Source organism: Mesoplodon bidens (assembly GCF_964165515.1).
Source record: "Mesoplodon bidens genome assembly, chromosome: 19".
In the NCBI taxonomy this organism is placed as follows: Eukaryota; Metazoa; Chordata; class Mammalia; order Artiodactyla; family Ziphiidae; genus Mesoplodon; species Mesoplodon bidens.
This window is the reverse complement of record NC_138179.1, coordinates 39,799,636-39,820,496: the sequence shown is the minus strand read 5'-3', so window position 1 is coordinate 39,820,496 and position 20,861 is coordinate 39,799,636. Positions and strand designations below refer to the sequence as shown.

The 20,861-nt window shown below is 55.4% G+C and overlaps 1 protein-coding gene across 4 annotated transcripts; it reads right to left on the bottom strand.

Annotated features, from left to right (window-relative positions):
• Window positions 1-446: 446 nt before the first annotated feature.
• On the bottom strand, window positions 447-4,599 carry SPHK1 (sphingosine kinase 1). Of its 4 annotated transcripts, none has more exons than XM_081218039.1 (6): window positions 4,496-4,599; window positions 2,688-2,891; window positions 2,205-2,357; window positions 2,016-2,110; window positions 1,820-1,935; window positions 447-1,520 (listed from the first exon to the last, which is right to left on the bottom strand). In XM_081218039.1, exons 2-6 carry the CDS (start codon window positions 2,695-2,697, stop codon window positions 719-721), a joined length of 1,176 nt encoding a protein of 391 aa, XP_081074165.1. In that variant the 5' UTR covers window positions 2,698-2,891; window positions 4,496-4,599; the 3' UTR covers window positions 447-718. The 4 variants fall into 4 exon arrangements, with proteins under 4 accessions (XP_081074165.1, XP_081074164.1, XP_081074163.1 ...); XM_081218038.1 differs by having other exon boundaries at window positions 4,451-4,583; XM_081218037.1 differs by lacking the exon at window positions 4,496-4,599 and adding an exon at window positions 3,562-4,312.
• Window positions 4,600-20,861: the final 16,262 nt, after the last annotated feature.

The following is a 20,861-nucleotide window of genomic DNA, read 5'->3' as shown; positions in this document are numbered from 1 at the left end:
GGAGGCTGAGGGAGCCCTGGATTCCTCCCTGGAGGGGTGACGGACTCCTTGTAAAAAGGGGACAGCTGCCTGCCATTTTGACTTGTGTTGCTCCTTGCCAGTTTTCCCCAGTGCGCCTAACTCGGAGACATTTTCTCGTTTCGCTGAGACTCGCTGGCCGTGTGGCCCTAGGTAAGACATACTCGCTCTGAGCCTCAGTCTTCCGCTTGTGAGAAGAGGCAGTTGGCTCCAGGCCAGATGTGGCATAATCATCACTGGGGCAGGGCCCCACCCCTACAAAAGCAGCTGGGACCAGCTCTGATCCAGTGCCCACCACCAAAATGACTTCCAGGGGCCAGTACCGTGCATTGCCCCATCCAGGAGGGACCATTGGGCATCATGTTAAATTCTAGAGCCCTGGAAGAAGCAAGACCCCACTCTCCCCAACCCCTAGGATAAGACCAGTAGGCTGGGAATGTCGCTTTATTTGGATTTGATTCAGGGGGTGGGGCTCCCTAAACAAAACACGGTGGCCTCCACGCTCCTAGCCCAGCACCTCATCCTGGCCTTTGGTGGGCAGAGCCACCCTTCCCAGCCTTCTCCAGGAGTCTTCCTCCTCCTCCCGACCCGCCAAGTGAGCTGTGGACAGTCCCTCCAGTCCCTGGGGAGGGAAGGAGGGAGGGGCCTAAGCTCAGAGTAAACCAAGTAGACAGACTAAGGCACGGCAAGGCCTGCGGAGTCATAGGTGCTCCTCTGGAGGTGGCCTCCGGCTGGGTGAGGCCTGTGGCTCCAGAGAGGGTGGGGACTCCCTGCAGCCACTGACCATCCAGAAGTAGTTTGGGTGCACCTGGCCCTGCACAGCCTCGCTGATCATCAGTTCCCCGTCCACAGCAAACACACCCTTCCTGTCCTTGGGTTCCAGGCGGAAAGCAACCACGGGCACATACACCAAGTGGGGACAGTCACACTCCATGTGCCTGCCTTTCTCCATGGCCAGGAAGAGGCGCAGCAGTGTGGCTCGAGACACACCTGCCCGCACATAGAACAAATGCATAGCGCCGGCCGCACAGCGGCCCATGGGTGCGGCAAACATCTCACTGCCCAGGTGTGAGTGCAGCAGTGCCAGCACCAGCACGAAGTCCTGCTCCGGCACCACTGTCCAGTGAGAGGGCACTGCCTCCTCCAGGGGCACCAGGTGGGCGTCCACAGGGCCCTGCTGGGCCTGCTGGTCCCGAGCGGGGCAGGGGGGCATCTTGGAGACCACCGTTTCTACAGGGAGGTAGGCCAGGGAGCCCTGGTAGGTGCGCAGGGCCGCCAGGCGCAGGAAGGTGCCCAGAGTGAAGCGCATCTCACCCAGGCGCCGAAACTTCTCACTCTCCAGATCCACGTCAGCAATGAAACCCCAAGCCAGGCTGAGCACGGAGAAGAGGCGCTGCCCGGAGGCTGTCTGCAGGGACAGCAGATCCATGGGCGCCAGCAGCCGGCGGCACAGCAGCCGTGTGCAGTTGGTCAGGAGGTCTTCATTAGTCACCTGCTCGTAGCTGCAGAGGGAGAAGTCAGATGGGGAGGGCAGGAGCCCTCACATGTCCTCCCCTTCCTCCTCCTGGGGAGTTGGGGCGGGCGAAGTGACACTGAGTCCCTAGGGAGTTGGCAGGAGTGACAGATGGAGCAGGTGGAGGCAGCAGCTGGAGTCACGGAGAGGGCCCCAGAACGGAGGGGCCGAGGCTCCAGAGAAGAGGGCATGGAAGTTACCCCTGCGCATGGTAACTTACAAAAGAAAGCCTGGCAGTAGGGCGGCACTGAGGGGAAACTGAGTCCCACTCTGGCCCTGGGCTCTCACCCGGCATAATGGTTCACAGAAGCGGCCAGTGCATTGCCAGAGCCGGCTGGGAGGCTACACAGGGGCTTCTGGATGGCGGTCTCCCAGTCAGGCCGCTCCATGAGCCCGTTCACCACCTGTTGGAGCACAGGTGGCCTCAGCCTGGGAAGCACCCCACCCCCACGACCCAGGCCCAGCCTCCCGGTGCGGGCCTCACCTCATGCATCAACCCGTCTCCAGACATGACCACCAGCGCGTCCCAACGTCTCAGGTCCTCCGCCCGCACCAGCTCCCGGGCGTGGTTCCGCCGCTCTGCGGAGAGACCAGCGCGGTTATCACGGCGGGGGCTGGGGTGGGGGATCCCTGGCTGGGGATGCTCCCTGCACCCCCGCGGGGAGACACTCACCAGTGAGCGTCAGCGTGAAGGAGACATCGGCCTGGGCCAGCAGGGGCTGCACGTGGCTCCGGAAGAGCTGCAGGGCTTTGCCCTTGCCCCCGCGCGGATTTAACAGCACCAGCACTCGGCAGGGCCTTGGGAGCGGGTTCCGGGAGCCGCCCGCTGTAAAGACAAACCCGAACCGGCCACTAGGGGGCTGACGATCACAGCAGGGGCACTGGGGTGGAAACGCTGTGCCTGAAACCCACGGGTAACTGATCCAACAGTCTGACCAGAGGCAGCGGCCTCCAGTGGGGAGCTCCAGCGGCAGCCCCGCGCTCCTCACCCGGCCAGCTTGGCTTGGCTCAGGCTCGGCCCGCTTCTGGTCTCGTCGGGAAAAGTGCTTCTCTCGGGCGTCCCCAGCCTCTTTTGTTCAGCTGACTCGGGCCAACCTTCCTCTCGAGGGAGAGAATGGATCCCCCTACAGGCCTTCCCCGCCAGGCCCCCACAAACCTGCATCCATAACCTCGACCCGTGGCCCCCGCTGCCAGGGGGTCCCCGGCGCTGTCGGGGCGCTGTCCGCGGCGGCGGCTCCTGCCTTCAGCTCCTTATCGGTGCTGCCCAGGCGGGCGTCTTGGTGCCGGCTGTGGGGCTCGCCCTCCCCGCCCGGAGCCGGGGCTGTAGGGGCACCCGCGTCATTCCCTGCGGTTGCCGGATCTGAGGGAGAGGAGACAGCGCTGGTGGAGTCCGCAGCGACCCCCTGAGGTGGGGGGCGCCCTGCTAGGTCCTGGGACCACGCGCGGGGAGCCGCGCCTCCGGCATCGCCTAGTTTTCCGAGAGATCCAGCTAGCCGAGGTCCAGTGCTACCAAGGGCGCTCCCGTCCTAGAACTGAGCTCCCACCCCCAGAGGCAAAGGGTCTCTTCCTGAGGGGCTTTCTTTCCTGCGGCCTCGGGTTCCGGCCCGACGATGAGTCAGAGCCCCGTGGCTCTCTCCGGGGGATCAGGTCCTCACCCCCTGGGCGCTGCCAGGGGGAGGGGAGTCCAGTTGCGTGAAAATCCCAGAACGTGAGTGGACATCTCAGGGCGCGAAGTTCGGGGCGAGCGATCCCCGCCCCGAAACAGCCGGGTCGCCTTGTCCTCTACCCTGAGCTCCGGAGCGGCCGGAGTCGCCGCGCGCGCCTCTAAGGACCAGGCTCTGCGGCGCCGCGCGCAGCGCTCGTGGGAGCAGCGCCGGAGTCGCACGAGAGCTGAGCCGGAGCCCGGCCGCCAGCCGCCGCCTCCCTCGGCCGGAGCCGAGTGGGCGCGGAGGCCATGCGGTGCACGGCAGTTCCCCCGACCGCCCAGGAGCCACGCACGGCGAGAGGACAGGGCGGGCGGCCAGCCCTACCCAGTCGGTCCGCTTTGCTGGGGAAGCGCCACCTCCGTTCCCCACAGTGGCCTAGGGCTGAACGCAGCTCGTCCCGGGCTCAGCCTCGCATCTGAGGGACAACAGGAGCGCCGGGCAAATGCTGACTGCACGGCCTCGCTGTCTCCAGCCTCAAACTTTTGTCTCAACTTCGGGGAGGGACCTGTGCCTCGCCCCCGGGCCTGGCCACGCCCCGCGCTCCCGGCGTTTGCGGGGGAGGACCCCGCGCCCCGCACAGCTGGAGCCCACCTGTCCCTGGCCTCACCGCGCCGACCCCCGCACGGTCAGCGCCCACGGCTCGGCCACGCGCAGCCCTTTGGCTGGGTCCCGGGACGCTGGTAGTAGGCGACCGGCGGAAGGCGGCGCCGCGGCCCGGCAGGAGAGGTGGAGGCCGTTGGCGAGGCGCGGAGCCCCAGGCCCAGCCACGAGCGGCGCGCCGCGAGCGCAGCGTCCCGGGCGCGCGAGGGTGAACGCGCAGAGCAGGCCGCGGCGCGGGCCCCACGCGATCTCGCCTCGGCGCCCAAAGTCGGAGCGGCCCCCGGGTGGGACTCTGGGCACGCGTGGCTCAGGGCTCCGGGCAGACCTCGGCTGCCCCTGGACGCTGCGACTTTCCGTCCCGGAGTCTCCTGGCAGAACTGGCCCCGCTGCCGGCTCCGGGCAAGCAGCGCCCGCTTCGCGCGCCCCGCCCCATCCCACCCGGATTTCGAGGCCCAGGCCCCGCCGGGTGCCCCCCGCTCCGTGCCGGGGCGTCTCTCCAGCCGCTCCAGTTCTCCCCCAGAGAGTTATTTTTAGCCTCCTGACCAAGCAGCTCTGCAGCGCAGCCACCGAGCCTGAGGCAGCCAGGCGAGCGGTCCCGGGGAGGGCGGGCGACCTGCGCGGGGAGATGCGGTCCAGAGGAGGGATCCTTGTCAAGAACCTCAAAAGTTGGATCCTTTTCGCAGAGGACAACATCGAGGCTCGCCTGGGCCAGAGAAGCTGCTCCGCAGCGGGCGATCCAGGCCCACGCACCCGAGAGGAGCTTGGCGGTGTAAACAGGCCTAGGGGTCCCCATCCGCATTGGGCAGCCAAGCATCGGGGGCGTGTCCTCCGCCGCCCCCACTGGCTCAGTGGGAAGATGCAAACGGGCCCGGGACTCGTGTATCGGTGCTTGTGTGATAAACATATCACCGGCAAGTAAGTGTCTGAGCTGAACTTGTCCGCAACCAACTCGAGTAAACTCCCTGGGGGGTTGTTGACGGCGACCCAGAGGAGGAAGTTACCAAGGCGGACTTGGCGACCTGACCAGGTAGGGCCAAAGTTAGGAAAAACCAAACCGCTGTAGGAGGCTGAGGTGGTACAGGCCCAGGCTGCAAAGTGCTCACGCGCCCACACCTGCCCCCACCGACACTCGCTCACAACTCTCTCTTCCCATCGCCTCAAGTCGAGAAGAGGCAGGTCTCTGCGGCCCCGGTAACTCGGGCACGCCTCCGCAGCATCTCCTCTTACAGAGGACCCAGGCGGCCCGGCCCCGTTTCCCAACACCTGGGGGTGGGGGGAGGAGGGCGGGGCCCAAGCGTCCCCACGTAGAGGGGAGGCACAGGCTGGTGGGACGCGTTGGCCTGGCACGCGTCCGGGTGGTGGCCACCTCCGTCCTGCGTGGCCCCCGGGCAGCCCTGGCTGGGTCCTGAGCGTCCCGAGCGTGTTCCGGGAAGGTGACTCAGCGACGCTTTCACGGGTCGAGACTCTATGCGAAACTAGGAACCGGGAGAGGAAGCGGGGGCGGGGTGGCATCGCCCTCTCGCAGGGCCGCGGCGGGTGTCCGCCGAGGTCTGATGTTGAACCTACAGGCCCCCACCCGCAGCCCCCAGGAATCCGACGCCAGGAGGGGAGCGCGGCGCTGCAGCCGCAGTGCCGCGGTCACGCGACGCGGGGACTCAAGCGCCTGCGGGAGGAGGGGGCTCCTTGCGGGAGCCGGGGCTCGATCCCTCTCCTCCCCCTTCGCCTGCCTTCTCTTCCTGCCAGGACTCCGGTCAAAGTCGGGGCTTTGGCGCCTGGAAGACGCGGGACGCGGGACGCGGGCGGGGTGCTCCCCGAGATCTCAGTCTTGGAGGGAGGGTGCTGCGGAGACCGCCAGGGCAGCCTCCCCTTTCTCCCCCGCTCGGGAGGGCGCTTCCATCAGTCCTGAAAAGCCGCTGCCTTAAACCTTGGAGTCTGGTGGGAAACTGAGGCCCTCGGGAAAGGAAGACCTGGCTGTGCACGAGTCCGCAGGGAGAAAGCCCACCTGCCACTGGGTCCCTCCGCCTCCCAGCGCCCCGGGCTGGAGCCCCTGGGGTCGTGGGGCCGGACGGGGGCGGGGTTGACTGGAAACCGAGCGACGAGGGAGGCGGAGCAGCCTGCTGGGTTCATTATCCGGCCTCCGGGGGCCCAGTGGGAGGGAGGTGAAGGGCCGAGCCCTCTGGCCCCGGTTCCAGTCTGCACAATGGCTCCTCTGTCCTCCCAGCGGCCTCGCCCCCGCCCCCACCCTCACGGTCCCTGCTCTGCCCTCCTCATTCTTGTCCGTCACCTCCCCCCTCCAGGCTGCCTCCCTCCAGGCCCACACCGCCCTCCAGCCCCTCTCTAAAGAGCTTTATTTCATCTCCAGAAACACTCATCAGCATCCCTGGCCCAAGAGACAAGATTGAGCAAGAGTAAGATGCTGTGCCCCTTTTGATAACGGGGAACTGAAACCCTGAGAGGTGAAGGGTCTAGCCTAAGCCACTGAACCAGTTCCCGGCAGAGCTGAGAAGCAAACACAGGTCCCAACCCCCAGGCTGAGAGGCCCAGCTGACCCCAGGCTTCTAGCTGATATCTGAGTACCTGTTGGCCGGGTGGGTTGCTTGCCACAGCTGCCCCAGTAACCCAGCTGCTCGGTCTCCCTGGGAAAGAGGAAGCAACCCGAAGCCCTCTCCAGGCTTCATCATCCAGGTTCTGATTAAGCAACTAGCTGCTGTGGCCAAGGGCCTCTGGAGTCAGGCTTGATCTGTGCTGATCGCCAACCTGCAGGTAACACCTGTCTCCCAGGTGAAAGAGACTGCCTTTCCATCTCCCCCAGCCACCCTCCTTCCTCCTTGAGGGCAGCCTTCCCAGGTGGACACACCTGAGAACCCCCCCTTTTTTTTTCTTCTTCAAAGAAAGAAAGCAGGCATTCACTGGGCCTGCCCCGGCTCTCTGGAAACTTGGAGCCAAGGCCTCCAGATGGCAAATGACTTGCTTTTATTAGGAGAGGCTTCCTGCCATCTCACCCATTCCTGAGGTTTTCAGCTCCCAAGTTGAACTGGAGGACCTCGAGGCCTCCCTTGACCTCAAGTCCTTTCTGCCTGGGAGGCTGCAAGGGCAGGGGAAGGGAGGTATCCAGCCCTGCAAACTGTGTTGTTGTTGGTTTTTTGATGTATTTTTTTTGTTTGGTTGGTTTTGGTCGTTGTTTTAGCTGCGCCGCGCGGCATGTGGGATCTTAGTCCCCCCACCAGGGACCGAACCCCTGTCCCCTGCATTGGAAGCGTGGAGTCTTAACCACCGGACCGCAGTTTGCAGGGATGTCCTGCAAACTGTTTTTAAGACTTGTGTTCTGGGACAGCCCCAGATGTGGTTTTCCATTCTGAGATCCTGGTGACCGTGCCAGGCATTGAGGGTGGCTGGCTGGGCGTGGAGGAGTGTGCCACACATGGACATCCAGGAGAGCAGACTGGTCACACAAGATTCTTGGCTGCTTGCAGGGAATGTTCCGAGTTTCTGTCTCTGCAGCGGTTCAGCCACTCTGGGTGTGGTGGAGCGAGCTTAACTCTACCTCTTGCGTGGCCTACTTCTCCTCACGGGTGTCCTCGCCAGCGCTGGGAACCAAAGTCTCTTCTGGGCCTCTGGGCTCTGCCTGCCACCCACCTTCACCTGCAGGCCTGCTGAGAGGGACACATCCCTTTCAGGGAAATTCGCGGGCACAGCCCTCCCCGTGGAAGCCTGCGAGCCTCACCCACTTCACTCATTTCAGCTGCTTGCCCGGCATCTGAAGGCATTTGTATTAGTTTCCTGGGATCATTGCAACAAAGGTACCGCAAACTGGCTGGCTTAACAGAAGTTTACTGCGTCACTGTTCTCAAGAAATCCAAGATTAAGATGTTGGTAGGGCCGGTTCCTTTTGAGGGCTGTGAGGGGGAGCCTGTTCCAGACTGCTCTCCTAGCTTCTGGTGGTTGGCTGGCAAACTTTGGTGTTCCTTGACCTGTACATGCATCACCCAGACTCTGCCTCCATCGTCACATGGCCCTCCTCCCTTGTGAAAGATCTGGCTGAGATTTGTTCTCTTAGGGTCTGCATTCTCTTCTGTTGGGCATGTTCTTTTTCGAAAGCAAATTACTCTGGGAGGGAAAACCAGTAAGTTATTAGGACTCTCGTGTGAATGGAGGTATCCATTTTAAACTAAAAAATCTAACAATACTAGGTGTCCCCAAAGAGGACAACAGTGCACGCTTGTGTGGATGTCTCAGGAAAGGTGTCTGGGAGCTGGACCTGCCCGTCTCCGCTGTTGGGAGGAATTGTTTATATCTGCGCTGGCTGCCGGGTGGCTTTGCCCAGGCTTGCACACTGCCCCGGCTACCTTGACTTTCAGATCTTACCTCACACCTTGGCTTATGGCATCTCTGGCATCCTGAGCAGATGCGTTTATTCCCCAGTCCTCGGAAGAACAAAGCTAAGTTTTGTGTTAGTGTACTGGATTCCTATTGCTGCACCAATTTATTATCCTGCAGTATGAAGGTCAGAAGTTTAAAGCGGATTGACAGGGCTGTGCTGTCTTCCTGTTCTAGCTTCTAGAGACCTGCATTCCTTGGTTCAGGACCCCTTCCTTCACCTCCAAAGGTGGCCGTATAGCATCTTCAGGTCTCTGTCTGACTTTTGCTTCTGATGTCACATCTCTGACTTTGACCTGTCTCCCTCCCTCTTACAGGGTCTCCTGTCCGTGATGACATTGGCCCCACCTGACTAACCCAGGATACTCTCCCCATTCAAGAGCCGTAACTTAATAGCATCTGCAAAATCCCTTTGGCCATATAAGGTAACATACTCATGGCTCCCAAGGATTATGACGCAGCCGTCTTTGGGGGGCTGTTATTTTGCTAACCACAGTTGGGTAGGAAAAGACTGGGAACCGTGTCCTTACTTGGCTACAGAACCTTCGTTCTAGCATTCCTCACCTCCCCAGTGCTACCAACTGAACACATACCAGGAACTTAGTTCCCCCCAAATAAGCATTTGTCGTGGTGGGACCGAAAACACTCTTGCTGAGGTCATCGACACCTGATTCTGTAGACTTTTTGGTCTTTGACTCATCCGGCAGAGGCCCCTGCAAAGAAAGCGGGTTTCCATTTTTTTAAATTACCCAGGAGGGAAAAAACAAATTACCCAAAAGAGAGAAGTTGACATCTTCACTAAATATAGTCATTATAGGTTTGCAAACGACTTTTCACCTGAGGAAGGGGTGGGGAGGAGAGCAGCCCATCCATTTCCAGCCTGGCAGGAAGGGCTGACCCCAGGGTGTGCGGTCCGCTCAGCTCCTGTCACGTGACCCGGCAGTCCAGCTACTTCTGTCCTCTGTGGTAAGGCTGGACCAGGCCAGCCACACGGAGAACCGTGGCTTAGGAACCTTCCACAGGCTCCCGCTGACATCAGCTCTGGTTTGGGCCCAGCATGGGCTCTGACCTGGTCTCTAGCGCCCAATCCCCCATCCTGGATACTTGTGAGGGGAGAGATGATCCCCTTCTGAGGCTGCCGCCAGTCCCCACCCCACCCAACTGTGCTTTGTAATCACTTACTCATTTATACTGGCTTCTACTGGTTCGGAGACACTGTGTAACTGGTGAACGTTCTCATGCAAGGGAAGAGAAGCCATCAGCCATGTGTCAGACTGCTTTGGGTGCTTTGGGTGATTCCCAAAAGGAGAACTTCTGGGAAGCGGGAAGAGGGGCCTGGCCCCTCTACTGGGTCGGTCGAGCAGCCTGGCGTCCAGGCCGAGGGGATGGGTGTGTCACAGTTTTCCGGGGGCTTTTTGTTGTGCAATGTTTTCCACTTTCACATCTCTCTGAAGCTAAGCGATGTCCTTGGGTTGTTCCCAAAGCAAACAGACAGCGGGCTGGACACAGTGCATTTGCGCTCATGGTCTAGGGTGGTTTCCTGGTACCTGCGATGGATCCCTTCCTCCGAGCAAAGGTGAAGTCCTAGCTCACCCCCTCCGGAGATGCTCACTCTGCCTTGGGAACGCCCTTTCAAGGCGCCCCGCTGGCCCCTGGTGGCCACCTGGGGATGCGTCCCTCTCTCGTCTTTTATCCAAACGGTGCAGCCACTCAGGCCTCCTCCGCAGAAGCCAATTTGCTGGAGGCAGAAGAAGGGCCCGTGCGCTTCTTTGCCAAACTGCAAAGAGAGGGAGCCTGGAGTGGGCTTGCCTGCCCAATGCTCATTAACCACATCCTGAGAATAGAAATTCCCCTTTCCTGGAGGCTGACCTCCTGAAGGTCAAAGGCTTCGCTTCTTTTCAGACACAGCCTTGGTAGTTTAAGTAATGAGTATACAGGATGGGTTGGACAGGGGTCGAGGAGAGGGGCCCGGGGCAAGGGACACCGTAACCTCATTCCACACGTGTGCCCTCAAGGCTTTGTGCAGCCAAGGGAGTGATGCTGTGCTGATCCGACAGGAGAACCATTTCCAAAAGCGGCTCGTTGTTCTTTTTGCTCATTGCCCGAAAGCACTGACCACAGCAACGTGACCGGCATCTTGAAAATGAGTTGAGATGTCATTTCTCCTTCAAGGCACCATCAGATGATCCTAGCAGCCTCCTCTGAAACTCCCCGTTTCAAAACTGAATGGGGGGCCTCCCTGGTGGCGCAGTGGTTGAGAGTCCGCCTGCCGATGCAGGGGATACGGGTTCGTGCCCCGGTCTGGGAGGATCCCATATGCCGCGGAGCGGCTGGGCCCGTGAGCCGTGGCCGCTGGGCCTGCGCGTCCGGAGCCTGTGCTCCGCAACGGGAGAGGCCACAACAGTGAGAGGCCCGCGTACCGCCAAAAAAAAAAAAAAAAAAAACTGAATGGGGAACCTAGTGATTACCTGTCAAAGCTTACAGACTAAGGAGTGAAATTATTTTTAAAAAACAAACAAAAGATGCAGTGGACTTGGAGAACGCTCCTGAGCGGTGAGGAGCTTATAGGCGGGGACTGAAGAGCATATCCTTTCTTTGCTCTTGCTCTCTCCTTCCTAGAGCTGCAGTCGGTGCGGTTCTGTACACAGAAGTCCTCGAGAGAAATGCTTGTGGGCTGCTCTTCCAACCGCATCCCTCTGGCGGATCCAGGGGAGGGAGCCCCATCGGGGTGCCAGGTGGCTGCTGCAGTGATGCAGAGCCCAGGAAGGGCACAGTCCAACACCCCACCTCCTCCTGGCTCTGCGCAGCAGGCTGATGGGTCCTGGGAGGGAGGGACAGACAGGCGGCTCTGATGCAGAGTTAGAAGGACACATCCATCTTCCTGACTCGGCATGACCTAGAAAAAGCCATAGCATCAGAACTTGGTATTTGCAAACAAGCACAAACAAACAGCTTATCATTTTAAGCTGAGGTTCCAGTTGCCATGTGACAAGTATCTGTGACCCCTTGGTCCTCAGACGGAGAACTTTGAGCACTTAAGGAGGGAAGACAGTCTAACTGCAAAATATGATTAGCATGGAATCGAATCTGCCGCCTTCATCTCTTGGCAGGGGTAAGTGTTATCCTAAGGGGAGAGGTGTGTTGAGTCCTCAGGGGGTGGATCTGTTACCCCGATTTGCAGCCATTAGTGGTGCAGGAGCCACACAGGCTGGGGAGAGGCTGAGTGGCAGCCCGGAGACAAGCAAACCCCAGGACACTGAAGGCCAGGTCTCTGAGGTCTCAGGCATTTCTGAAATGCTGAGCACCCTGAGTTTCGGAATAGCAGAAGCCTAATTCTAATTCTAAACCAGGACTTGGATATTGTGTGTACTTAACAAAGACTGGCAGGTCGCCCATGAAGAAATGGTCCTAAGAGGTGTGGAAAACAAATCTGGAGTACTCACCAGCCCTTGAGAAAAATATCTTAAAACATTTTTTTTATTGAAGTATAGTTGATTTACAATGTTGTATTAGTCTCAGGTGTAGAGCAAAGTGATTCCGTTATACACATACCTATATTCCTTTTCAGATTCTTTTCCATTATAGGTTATTACAAGATATTGAATATAGTTCCCTGTGCTATACAGTAGGTCTTTGTTTTTCTATTTTATATATAGTGGTGTGTATCTGTTAATTCCAAATTCCTAACTGAACCTCCTCCCTACCCCCAAGAAAAATATCTTGTTTTTTTCTTCTTGGCTGAGCCACACGGCTTGTGGGATCCCGAGCCCTCGGCAGTGAAAGCATGGAGTCCTAAGCACTGAGTCGTCAGGGAATTCCTGAAAAATATCTTTTAGAATGGAGAGCCTTGCGACTTCCCTGGCAATCCAGTGGTTAAGACTCGGAGCTTCCACTGCAGGGGGTGCGGGGTCTATCCCTGGTTGGGGAACTAAGATCCCGCATGCCACGTGGCAGGGCCCCCCCCAAAAAAAGGAGAGACACAAGGTTCCTCAAAAAGTTAAACATAGAGTTACCGCATGACCCAGCAATTTCACTCCTGGGTACTTACCCAAGAGAACCGAGAACACGTGTCCACACAAAAACTTGTACACGGATGTTCATAGCAGCTCTATCCACAATAACCGAAAGGTAGAAACAACCCAAGTGTCCATCAACAGAGGAATGGGTAAAAGAAATGTGGCCTATCCATACTCAGGAATAGTATCTGGCCGTAAAAAGGAATGAAGTCCTGACCTGTGCTACTGTGTGGATGAACCACACGAACATTATGTGAAAAAAGTGACAGAGCCATATACAAAAGGCCACATATTGTGTGATGCCGTTTAAATGAAACATCCAGAATAGGTAAATCCATAAAGACAGAAGGCAGACTGGCGGTTGCCCGGGGTATGGGGAGACACTGCTTAACGGATATGGGTTGTACTTTGGGTGATTTTATTTTACGGTGATAGTTTTATTATGGGTTTTGTTTTGGAACTAGTTAGAAGTCATGGTTGCACAACATTGTGAATGTGCTAAATGCTACTGACTTGTTTATTTTATGTTATGTGCATTCATCTGAATTTTTTTTAATGTTCGTTTACTTTATTTATTTATTCCTTTTTTTTTTTTTTTTTTTTTTGGCCACGCCTTGGCTTGTGGGATCTTAATTCCCTGACCAGGAATTGAACCTGCGCCCTTGGCAATAAAAGAGCAGAGTCCTAACCATTGGACCTCCAGGGAATTCCCAAATTTTATTTTATTTTTTTTTAAATGAGGGACTTGAACCAGCCATGACCCTTTCAGGATCATTCTTTTGTGATGCACAAAACGTCCATTTCTAAGGATGCAGTTGAAATTCTGATTTGGGTGGTGTTAAGATATTTATTCCACTCATTTGTTAAAGAAGGGTAAGGATAGGCTTTCTTCAGGACCATCTTGATGGGGGCAGGGACCACTACCTGGGGGTCTTGCAGTGGTGGGGGAGGGAGTAGAGATTGGGCTCAACTGTGAATATAAGGAAAGGTGGGAATGTATAGCCAGGGAGCAGATTGGGGTCAGTGGATGGAAGATTCCTAAGAGGAAACATCAGGGGAAGGGGGAGATTTTTGCTAAACCGACCTACCTGAACTTACTGAAGGCAGGCCAGGGGGCTCAGACATCACCCCAGGGTGGTGGAGGATGGGGAACCTCAACAGGTATTGAAGGTGACCAGATATGGAGGATGGGGGATTCTGGCTAAACTGACTTAGCAGGATTCTTGCTAGAACTGGACTCTGCAAAGCAGGACACAGAAGCCCAGGGTTTGAGACCTAGTCAGAAGAGGGCTCAGATGAGCCCGATTAGATCAAAGAGAGAATCTTTCTCCTTGTCACTAAATTATTCGGAGTCCAGTAAGGTCAGCCTCATGGAACCATTCAGAGGCTCCTTCCCTCTTCTTTCAGGGGTGAGGGGTGGTCTCCAGTGCTTTGGTGGCATTATTTGGAGGACTTATCTTGTCTCAAAAGTAGTGTCACCTTGTGAGGGCCCTAAATGCCGATCTTTGGTCACTGTTATTTTCTTTTCATTTCTCTGTATTTCCCCCCATAGTTATGCAATATGTGTGAGGTTTGTTTATTTTTAAGAATGTATATGTGTGTGTGTGTGTGTGTGTGTGTGTGTGTGTGTGTGTGTGTGTATAACTGAAGCACTTTGCTGAGTGGAGTTTTTATTGAAGTATAAATATATACAGGAAAGCACACAGATCATAAACTATGAATTTATGCACCAACACACCTGCATTAATAAAAGAGCACATCCTAGAAACCCCTGGTGCTCCCTCCCAGCCACTCGCTGCCCCGCACAAGATAACCACTCATGCAGTATATTTTTATATTTGGGAAAAAATACTTAAAATTTAAACAAAGTGAAAATACATTAGAGATGGAAAAATTTTAAATCCAGCCTTTTTTATTTGTGAAGGCTCTTCCAAATGGCTCAGACGTGATAAGGGCTGAGGGCTGTAAGTGGGTTTGGCCTCGGGATATTCCTAAAGGAAAGCAGGAGGCAGCTGGCCATAGCCATGGGATCAGCTGATGGACCCATCTCCCTTCTGGGTCATTTGGCACCTCGGCTCCCAAACTAGCCAGCACATTGGAACCCCCTGGTGGAACTTCAGTACTACAGATACCTGGGTCCCACCCCCAGAGATTGTGATTTAACTGGTCTGGAGTGTGGCCCGAGCGTCAGAGTTTTTCAAAGCTCTGAAGTGATTCTAATATGCAGACAGGGCTTCCCTGGCAGTCCAGCAGTTAAGACTCTGTGCTTCCAATGCAGGGAACGCAGGTTTGATCCCTGTTCGGGGAACTAGGATCCCACATGCTGTGCAGGGAGGCCAAAAAATTTAAAACTTAAAAATAGATAAATAAATAAATATGCAGACAAATGTGGGAACTACTGACTTAGCATAACAGGAAGATCTGAAGCCTGTTTTCCAAGCAGGCAGGCAAACTCAGAGGCCTCCCAGAGATTCTGTAACTGCCAGAAAAATCTTTCCTATTCAGGAGCATCATGAATTGTCATGGTCCCACTGACTATTTCACATCTGGAAGTGAGTCAGGCATAGTACAGAAATGACACATACTATTACAGCCTCTCCCCACATCCTCCCAGACACTGGCTTGGGAATGTGGGAATAGTGACAAAGCTGGCTACCACCCAGGCTCCAGGAAAATGGGGGGAGGGGAGGCTCTGCAGTTATTACAGTCACTCCCACTAGGTGTGTCAAAGCAGATGCTCTTATGAATTAAAAAAAACTCAATTAAATCTTATTTCCCTGTTGAACAGTAATACAATTTTGAAAATGCTCTTTCTTAATATCGAATTGGTATTTAATTACCAGGGGGATTCTACTTTCCCTGCAAGGAAGATGAAGATACCTTCCCACCATGAGGACTCTCGCTCTGGGGGTCAGCCTTGGAAGTTCCTGCCCCCTCCACCTTATCACACTGTACCTTCATGATATAGGTCAGATTTCTAAGAACCTGACTGTGTTTCTATGGTGGTTGTTTGGAATAGTGGTTTAAAATTTATGGAAGAATGGGAAAGGAGTGACAGGAGGAAGAAATGGGCAGGTGGGGGAGGACGGGGGTGGGTGCGGGGGCGGAGCTGGAATGCTTTCATGTCAAGGGTTACCCAGCTTGTGAGTTGGTACTGTGCCTAGGCTAGAACTTGGGCTTGGAATGGCGTTTGACCTGTATCTTTCCACCAGCCCAGATAACCCACTTGTGCAAACCGTTCTTGGACAATCACTAGAAAGACAATTAAATTTTTCATCCAAGAAAGCACCATATGTTTCTTCAGAAACCTTTCAAGTACTTGACTCCCTAGGGAAGTGTTCCAATTATCTGTTTCCGAGTGAGAAATCACCCTAAGATGTAGTGGCTTGAAGCAATAATTTATTGGGTCCATTGTGGGTTGATTGGGCTCAGCCGGGTGGTTCTCACTTGGGGACTCATGTGATTACAGTGTCAATGGGCTGAACATCTGAGATGGGTGCCTCCCGTGGGACCACTGAGGCAGGCTGTCAGCTGGTTCAGCTGGGGCTGTCAGCCAGAGCGCCTGTGTGGACTCTCCGTGTGACATGGCAGCTAGGTTCCCAGAGGGAATGTCTCAAGAGCATCATTCCAAGACACCCAGCGGAAGCTGTGTGACTTCTCATGCCCTGGTTTTAGAAGTCCCAGGCCATCACTTGTGCCACATTCTACAGCTCAAGCAAGTCACTGAGGCCAGCCCAGATTCCAGGGAATGGAACCAGGGTCCTTCCCCCTTGGTCGGGAAGGAGAGATTGATGGAGGCCATATTTAGGGGCTCTCAGTTACTTACCTTAGGAATTGAGAATTGCGATAAATTTAGGGAACTGCTTCACCCTTAAGGAAACTAGTTTGTAGCTTAAGAACAAGATTCCCGGGCTTCCCTGGTGGCGCAGTGGTTGGGAGTCCGCCTGCCGACGCAGGGGACACGGGTTCGTGCCCCGGTCCGGGAGGATCCCGCGTGCCGCGGAGCGGCTGGGCCCGTGAGCCATGGCCGCTGGGCCTGCGCGTCCGGAGCCTGTGCTCCGCGGCGGGAGAGGCCACAGCAGTGAGAGGCCCGCGTACCGCAAAAAAAAAAAAAAAAAAAAAAAAAAAAACCAAGATTCCTTCAAATATATTTTCAGGAACCCCAGCGCCGTGTTGATCAACGCCCCAGCTTCCTTGGGTGTCCTTGCTTTAACTGAAACCAGCTACCCTGCCTGACAGGCGTTCATCCTTAAGCCTTCTCTCTACCCCCGGAAGCTGCTGATTTTCCACTTCCTTCTTAATACAAGTGCTAACATTCATCACGCTCTTATTTTGTGCCAGACACTGTGCTGAGCAATGCATGTACTTAGCCCGTTTCATTAGGAAGACTTGTCTTGTTGAAGTGCCCATTAAGAAAAGGTTGATTGTTCATTTGTTTCCAGTAACTACCGCCAGCTGTGCTCTGTCCAAACCCCCTTTGTTACTGGGTGAAAGACTCCCCATTAAGGCACCTCAATCTGATTCCACTGTTCAGTCACTTTTTTTTTGTTATTAAGGCAGCCCCACTTAAGACTTATCCATTTAGGAACTCAAACTTGGGAATTCCCTGGTGGTCCAGGGGTTAGCACCCAGCACTTTCACTACAGGGGCCCCGGGTTTGATTACCTGGTCCCGCAAGCCGTGGGCATGGCCAAAAAAAAAAAGAAAAGAAAGAAAGAAAGTCAAACTTATCTCAAGCACAGACTCCAGCACTGAAGCAGGGACGAGGCCTATCTCTCACAAGCTGCCCACTCCTCTGTGCTTACTTTGTGAGGTTGAGGCAGAGGGGAGAGAAATAGAAAACAGATGTGTTTCCTGTGGTGACTAGTTGGGGGCTGCGATGTGGCTGTCCTGTGCCCTGGGTCTTTACTGCTGACCCGACTCATTCTCTAGAGCAGGGTTTCTCATCCTCAGCACTATTGACATTGGGGACTGGATTATCCTCTGTTGTGGTGACCTGTCCTGGGCATTGTGTAGCAATAGCCCTGGCCTCCCCCCACTAGATGCCAGTAGTACTTCCCAAGTTGTGCAACCAAAAATGTCTCCAGTCATTGCCAGTGTCCCCTGGGAGCAACCTTGCCCTGGTCGAGAACCAGTGCTCCCTAGACTTGGTGTGGACAAGTGGGCGCCCCCCAGGCCTGCCAGCAGAGACTCTCCCCCAAGGGGCTCCCCTGGTTACACATTCTTGCTGACCTTTGGAGGTGGCCTCATGCCATATTTATTGCTCTGAGGAGGTTCCCCAATCCCCAATCCCGGAATCTGCAATTCCATCCACACTCTGGATCCGACTCTGGGGCCGTGGGGTTGCATCCATCTTCTGAGGGGATGGGTGGATCCAGTCCTTTGCCTCCTGGCTGACTGCCCACCATGCCAGCTCCTCTGGGCACTGTCCAAACTTCAGGAGCCCCAGGGCAGATCCACCAGCCCATGGCCAAGTGGACAGCCAAGTGGGAGACAAGATGTTCCTCTCTACTGTCCCACACGCTTTACAGTGACTCCACTGTGTCCCCAACCCCCCTCACCCCCACCTGGTTTCAAGAAAAGCCAGTCAAGGCTTCATGAAGAAGCAGCCTCTCACCCTTCCTCTCTCCCTTTTTCTTGAGGCAGGATGCCATGACACCAACTACCCATAGTTGGGCCAAACTTCACAGGTTAAGACCACCATCCTCCACAAGACTGTCCTCCCTCAGACACCAGCAGCAAGTTTGGGGGTCCCCTGGCCACACTCACTTTTGACCAGCTGGCTACAAATTCGGTAGGGTTCCCACTACCCCCTCAGGTTCAGTAATTTACTAGAATGACTCACAGAACTCAGGAAAGCGCTGTACTTGCTATTACAGTTTAATGATAGCAAAAGGATGCAAATCTGAACCAGCCACAGGGAGAGACACCTAGGGTGAGGTGTGTGTGTGTGGGGGGGGCGGTACCAAACTTGAAGCTTCTGGCGTCCTCAGGGACACGTTACCCTGTTGGCAGAGCACTGCCAACCAAGGAAGCTCACCGAGCTGGGTGTCTAGAGTTTTTATTGGGGTTTCATTATGTAGGCACAATTGATTAAGTCATTGACCATTGATTGAGCTCAACCTCTAGCTCTCCTTCCTTCCCCAGAGGTTGAGCTAATATCACGTGGTTTATCCTAAACTATCAGATAGAATTGGAGGGGCCCACCATGAATAACTGACACTCCTGTCACTCAGGAAATTCCAAGGATTTAGAGGTGACCTCCCAGGAACCAGACAAAGGCCAGCCAAATGCTGGATTACACACAGGATTTAAAGAGTCAGTGCTGCATGGCATCTCCCAGCCAGTTCCCGGCTGGTCGTTCTCTGAACATAGAATGTGGGGTGCATTTTAATTCTTGGCAGTAGGCTCTGGCAATTCTTGGAAAGCAGGAAAGATCCTGCCAGGCACCTCCCTCCACCTTGTCACACATGCATCATCTCATTTAGTCCTCACCATCACCCCCAGGCGGGTATTATTGTGATCACCGTTCTGCAGATGAAGAAACGCAGGTACAGGTTGACGGACTCCCCCAGGTGAACCAGCAGAACAGGACTGAGTCCAGGGCTGTCTGACTCCAGAGCTGCCCCCTCATAGGCGACGGAGCCCTGCCTCCTGCCCCCCCACCTGGTGTAGTCCTACCAGCTCTTCAGGCGGCCTCCAGAACACCTCTCTTCCTCCTGCAAAGCCCTCCCTGCTCTGACCCTCTGCTACCGGGCTCACCACCCGGAACACCCCCTCTGCTGTTGCCCACTCCTGATGTCTCTGTTCCCCGCTCACCATCTTCTTGGCTCCAAATTCTAAGAACGCGTAAACATTAGGTTCTGGGAGTTGGACGCCTGCCATAATCTCTCTCCGACCTCGAATGATTTTCATCCGCGTCTGACCTCAGCCCTGGCTCTCGTGGTCGCGGCCGGACCACCACCCCTTCTCCAATGCTAAAACCCACATGCCAGCCTGCCCTGCTTTCTCCCTCTTGCGGCCACACTGTCATTCAAGCTTGCCTCTAAACCTCTTGCCTTGAGCACCCCACCCTCTTCCTCCTCCAATCCGCTGTTCTGAGGCTGTGGGGAAGGAGAGGAGGGGCAGTGCTTCGAGTGGGGACCACACGCACCTCCGTGATGCTGCTGGGACTCTGCGAACCCCGTTTCTCCTCTGCGGCCGCTCCCTTCCAGCCTCTGCCGCCAGGGGCGCTAGTGGGGCCCGCACGGCTGGAAGGGGAGAAAGGGCCGCTGCCTCCTGTCTGCTCTCCTTGGTCACCCGAGCATCACCCTGGCAATGGTGACATCTGGTTCCAGGCTCCAGTGTCCCTGCGCTCCCAGAACCAGCCTCTGTGCCTCTCAGAGGTACCGCACCAGCTGGGCAGTGCCTCCTCGCCCGAGATCCGAGTCCCATCTCCGTGGGACTCTCCTCCAGGCTTCTAGAATCCCATAATCCCAACCTGTCCTCTTGGTCCCCCATTCATGGGGGTGGGGTAGCTGCTTCCTGTGGTCTCCCAGTGTCGGCTTTCTGCCGCTTCTATCTTGCAATACCCATTTAACCAATTCTCTATATTAAATTCTTTGTTAAAATAATGAATGTGTTAGGAATTCCCTGGCAGTCCATTGGTTAGGCCTCTGCACTTTCGCTGCCGAGGGCGAGGGTTCAATACCTGGTCAGGGAACTAAGATCCCACAAGCTGCTAGGCGCGGCCAAAAAAAAAAAGAAAGAAAGAAAGAAAGAAAGAACGTGGTTTGTTTTCCTGGTTGCCTCTGACCTAATAAACATGTATACACATTTCCCATCTCCCTTCACCTAATAGCTCATACGTGCCAGACCTTGTTCTGTTTGACATGTATTAACTCACTAATTATTATTATCCCCACTTTACAGGGGAGAAAACTGAGGCAAAGGGAGACATAATTGTTTGCTCAGGATCACACAGCTGTTAAGAGTGGGCTCCAAGATCCTGGCTCCCAAGATAACACTCGTCTACACACGCTGCAGCGTCTCACTGCTGACAGTGAGCTGGTGTAGCTGGGGCATTAAGTGACCACATAATGTTCCCGTTTATGGATGGATGAGAGCTATTTTTGGATATTTGTATCATGTGGGGGTTTTAGCTATTAGAGAGCCTGGAGCCCCTTGAACCTGACACACTTAGGTCACTTGAGCCAGGAACCTTACAACTTTCTGAATTATTTTGGTCCATGATTTGTTGTAACCTGTCTCCTTAATGTTTAACCTTCTATCTTCTCAGCCCCGACTCCCCATGGCCTTTTTCCTCCTTCCATGTCTTTCCCTATGAGCCCACCTTGCCAGTGCTGCTGTAAATCTGGAGATACGGGCGAGGAGACGTCTCCTGTTTGGCAGACTCTAGAAGGTACCAGGAGGCACTGTGGTCTCACCTTGAATCAGAGTCTTCAACGAGGTATGGGTATTGGTGATACCCTGAAATGCCTCCAAAGGCCTCCACCAAGAGTTCCTGAAAACCCCATGACAGAAGAGGTTCTGTCCTACTGAGACTCTATGCTGGATTCCATTTCAGACTTTCCAGCGCCCGGCAGGGCAGCTGCTCTCTACCACTGCCCTTGCTGAAGCTGGGAAGGGTCA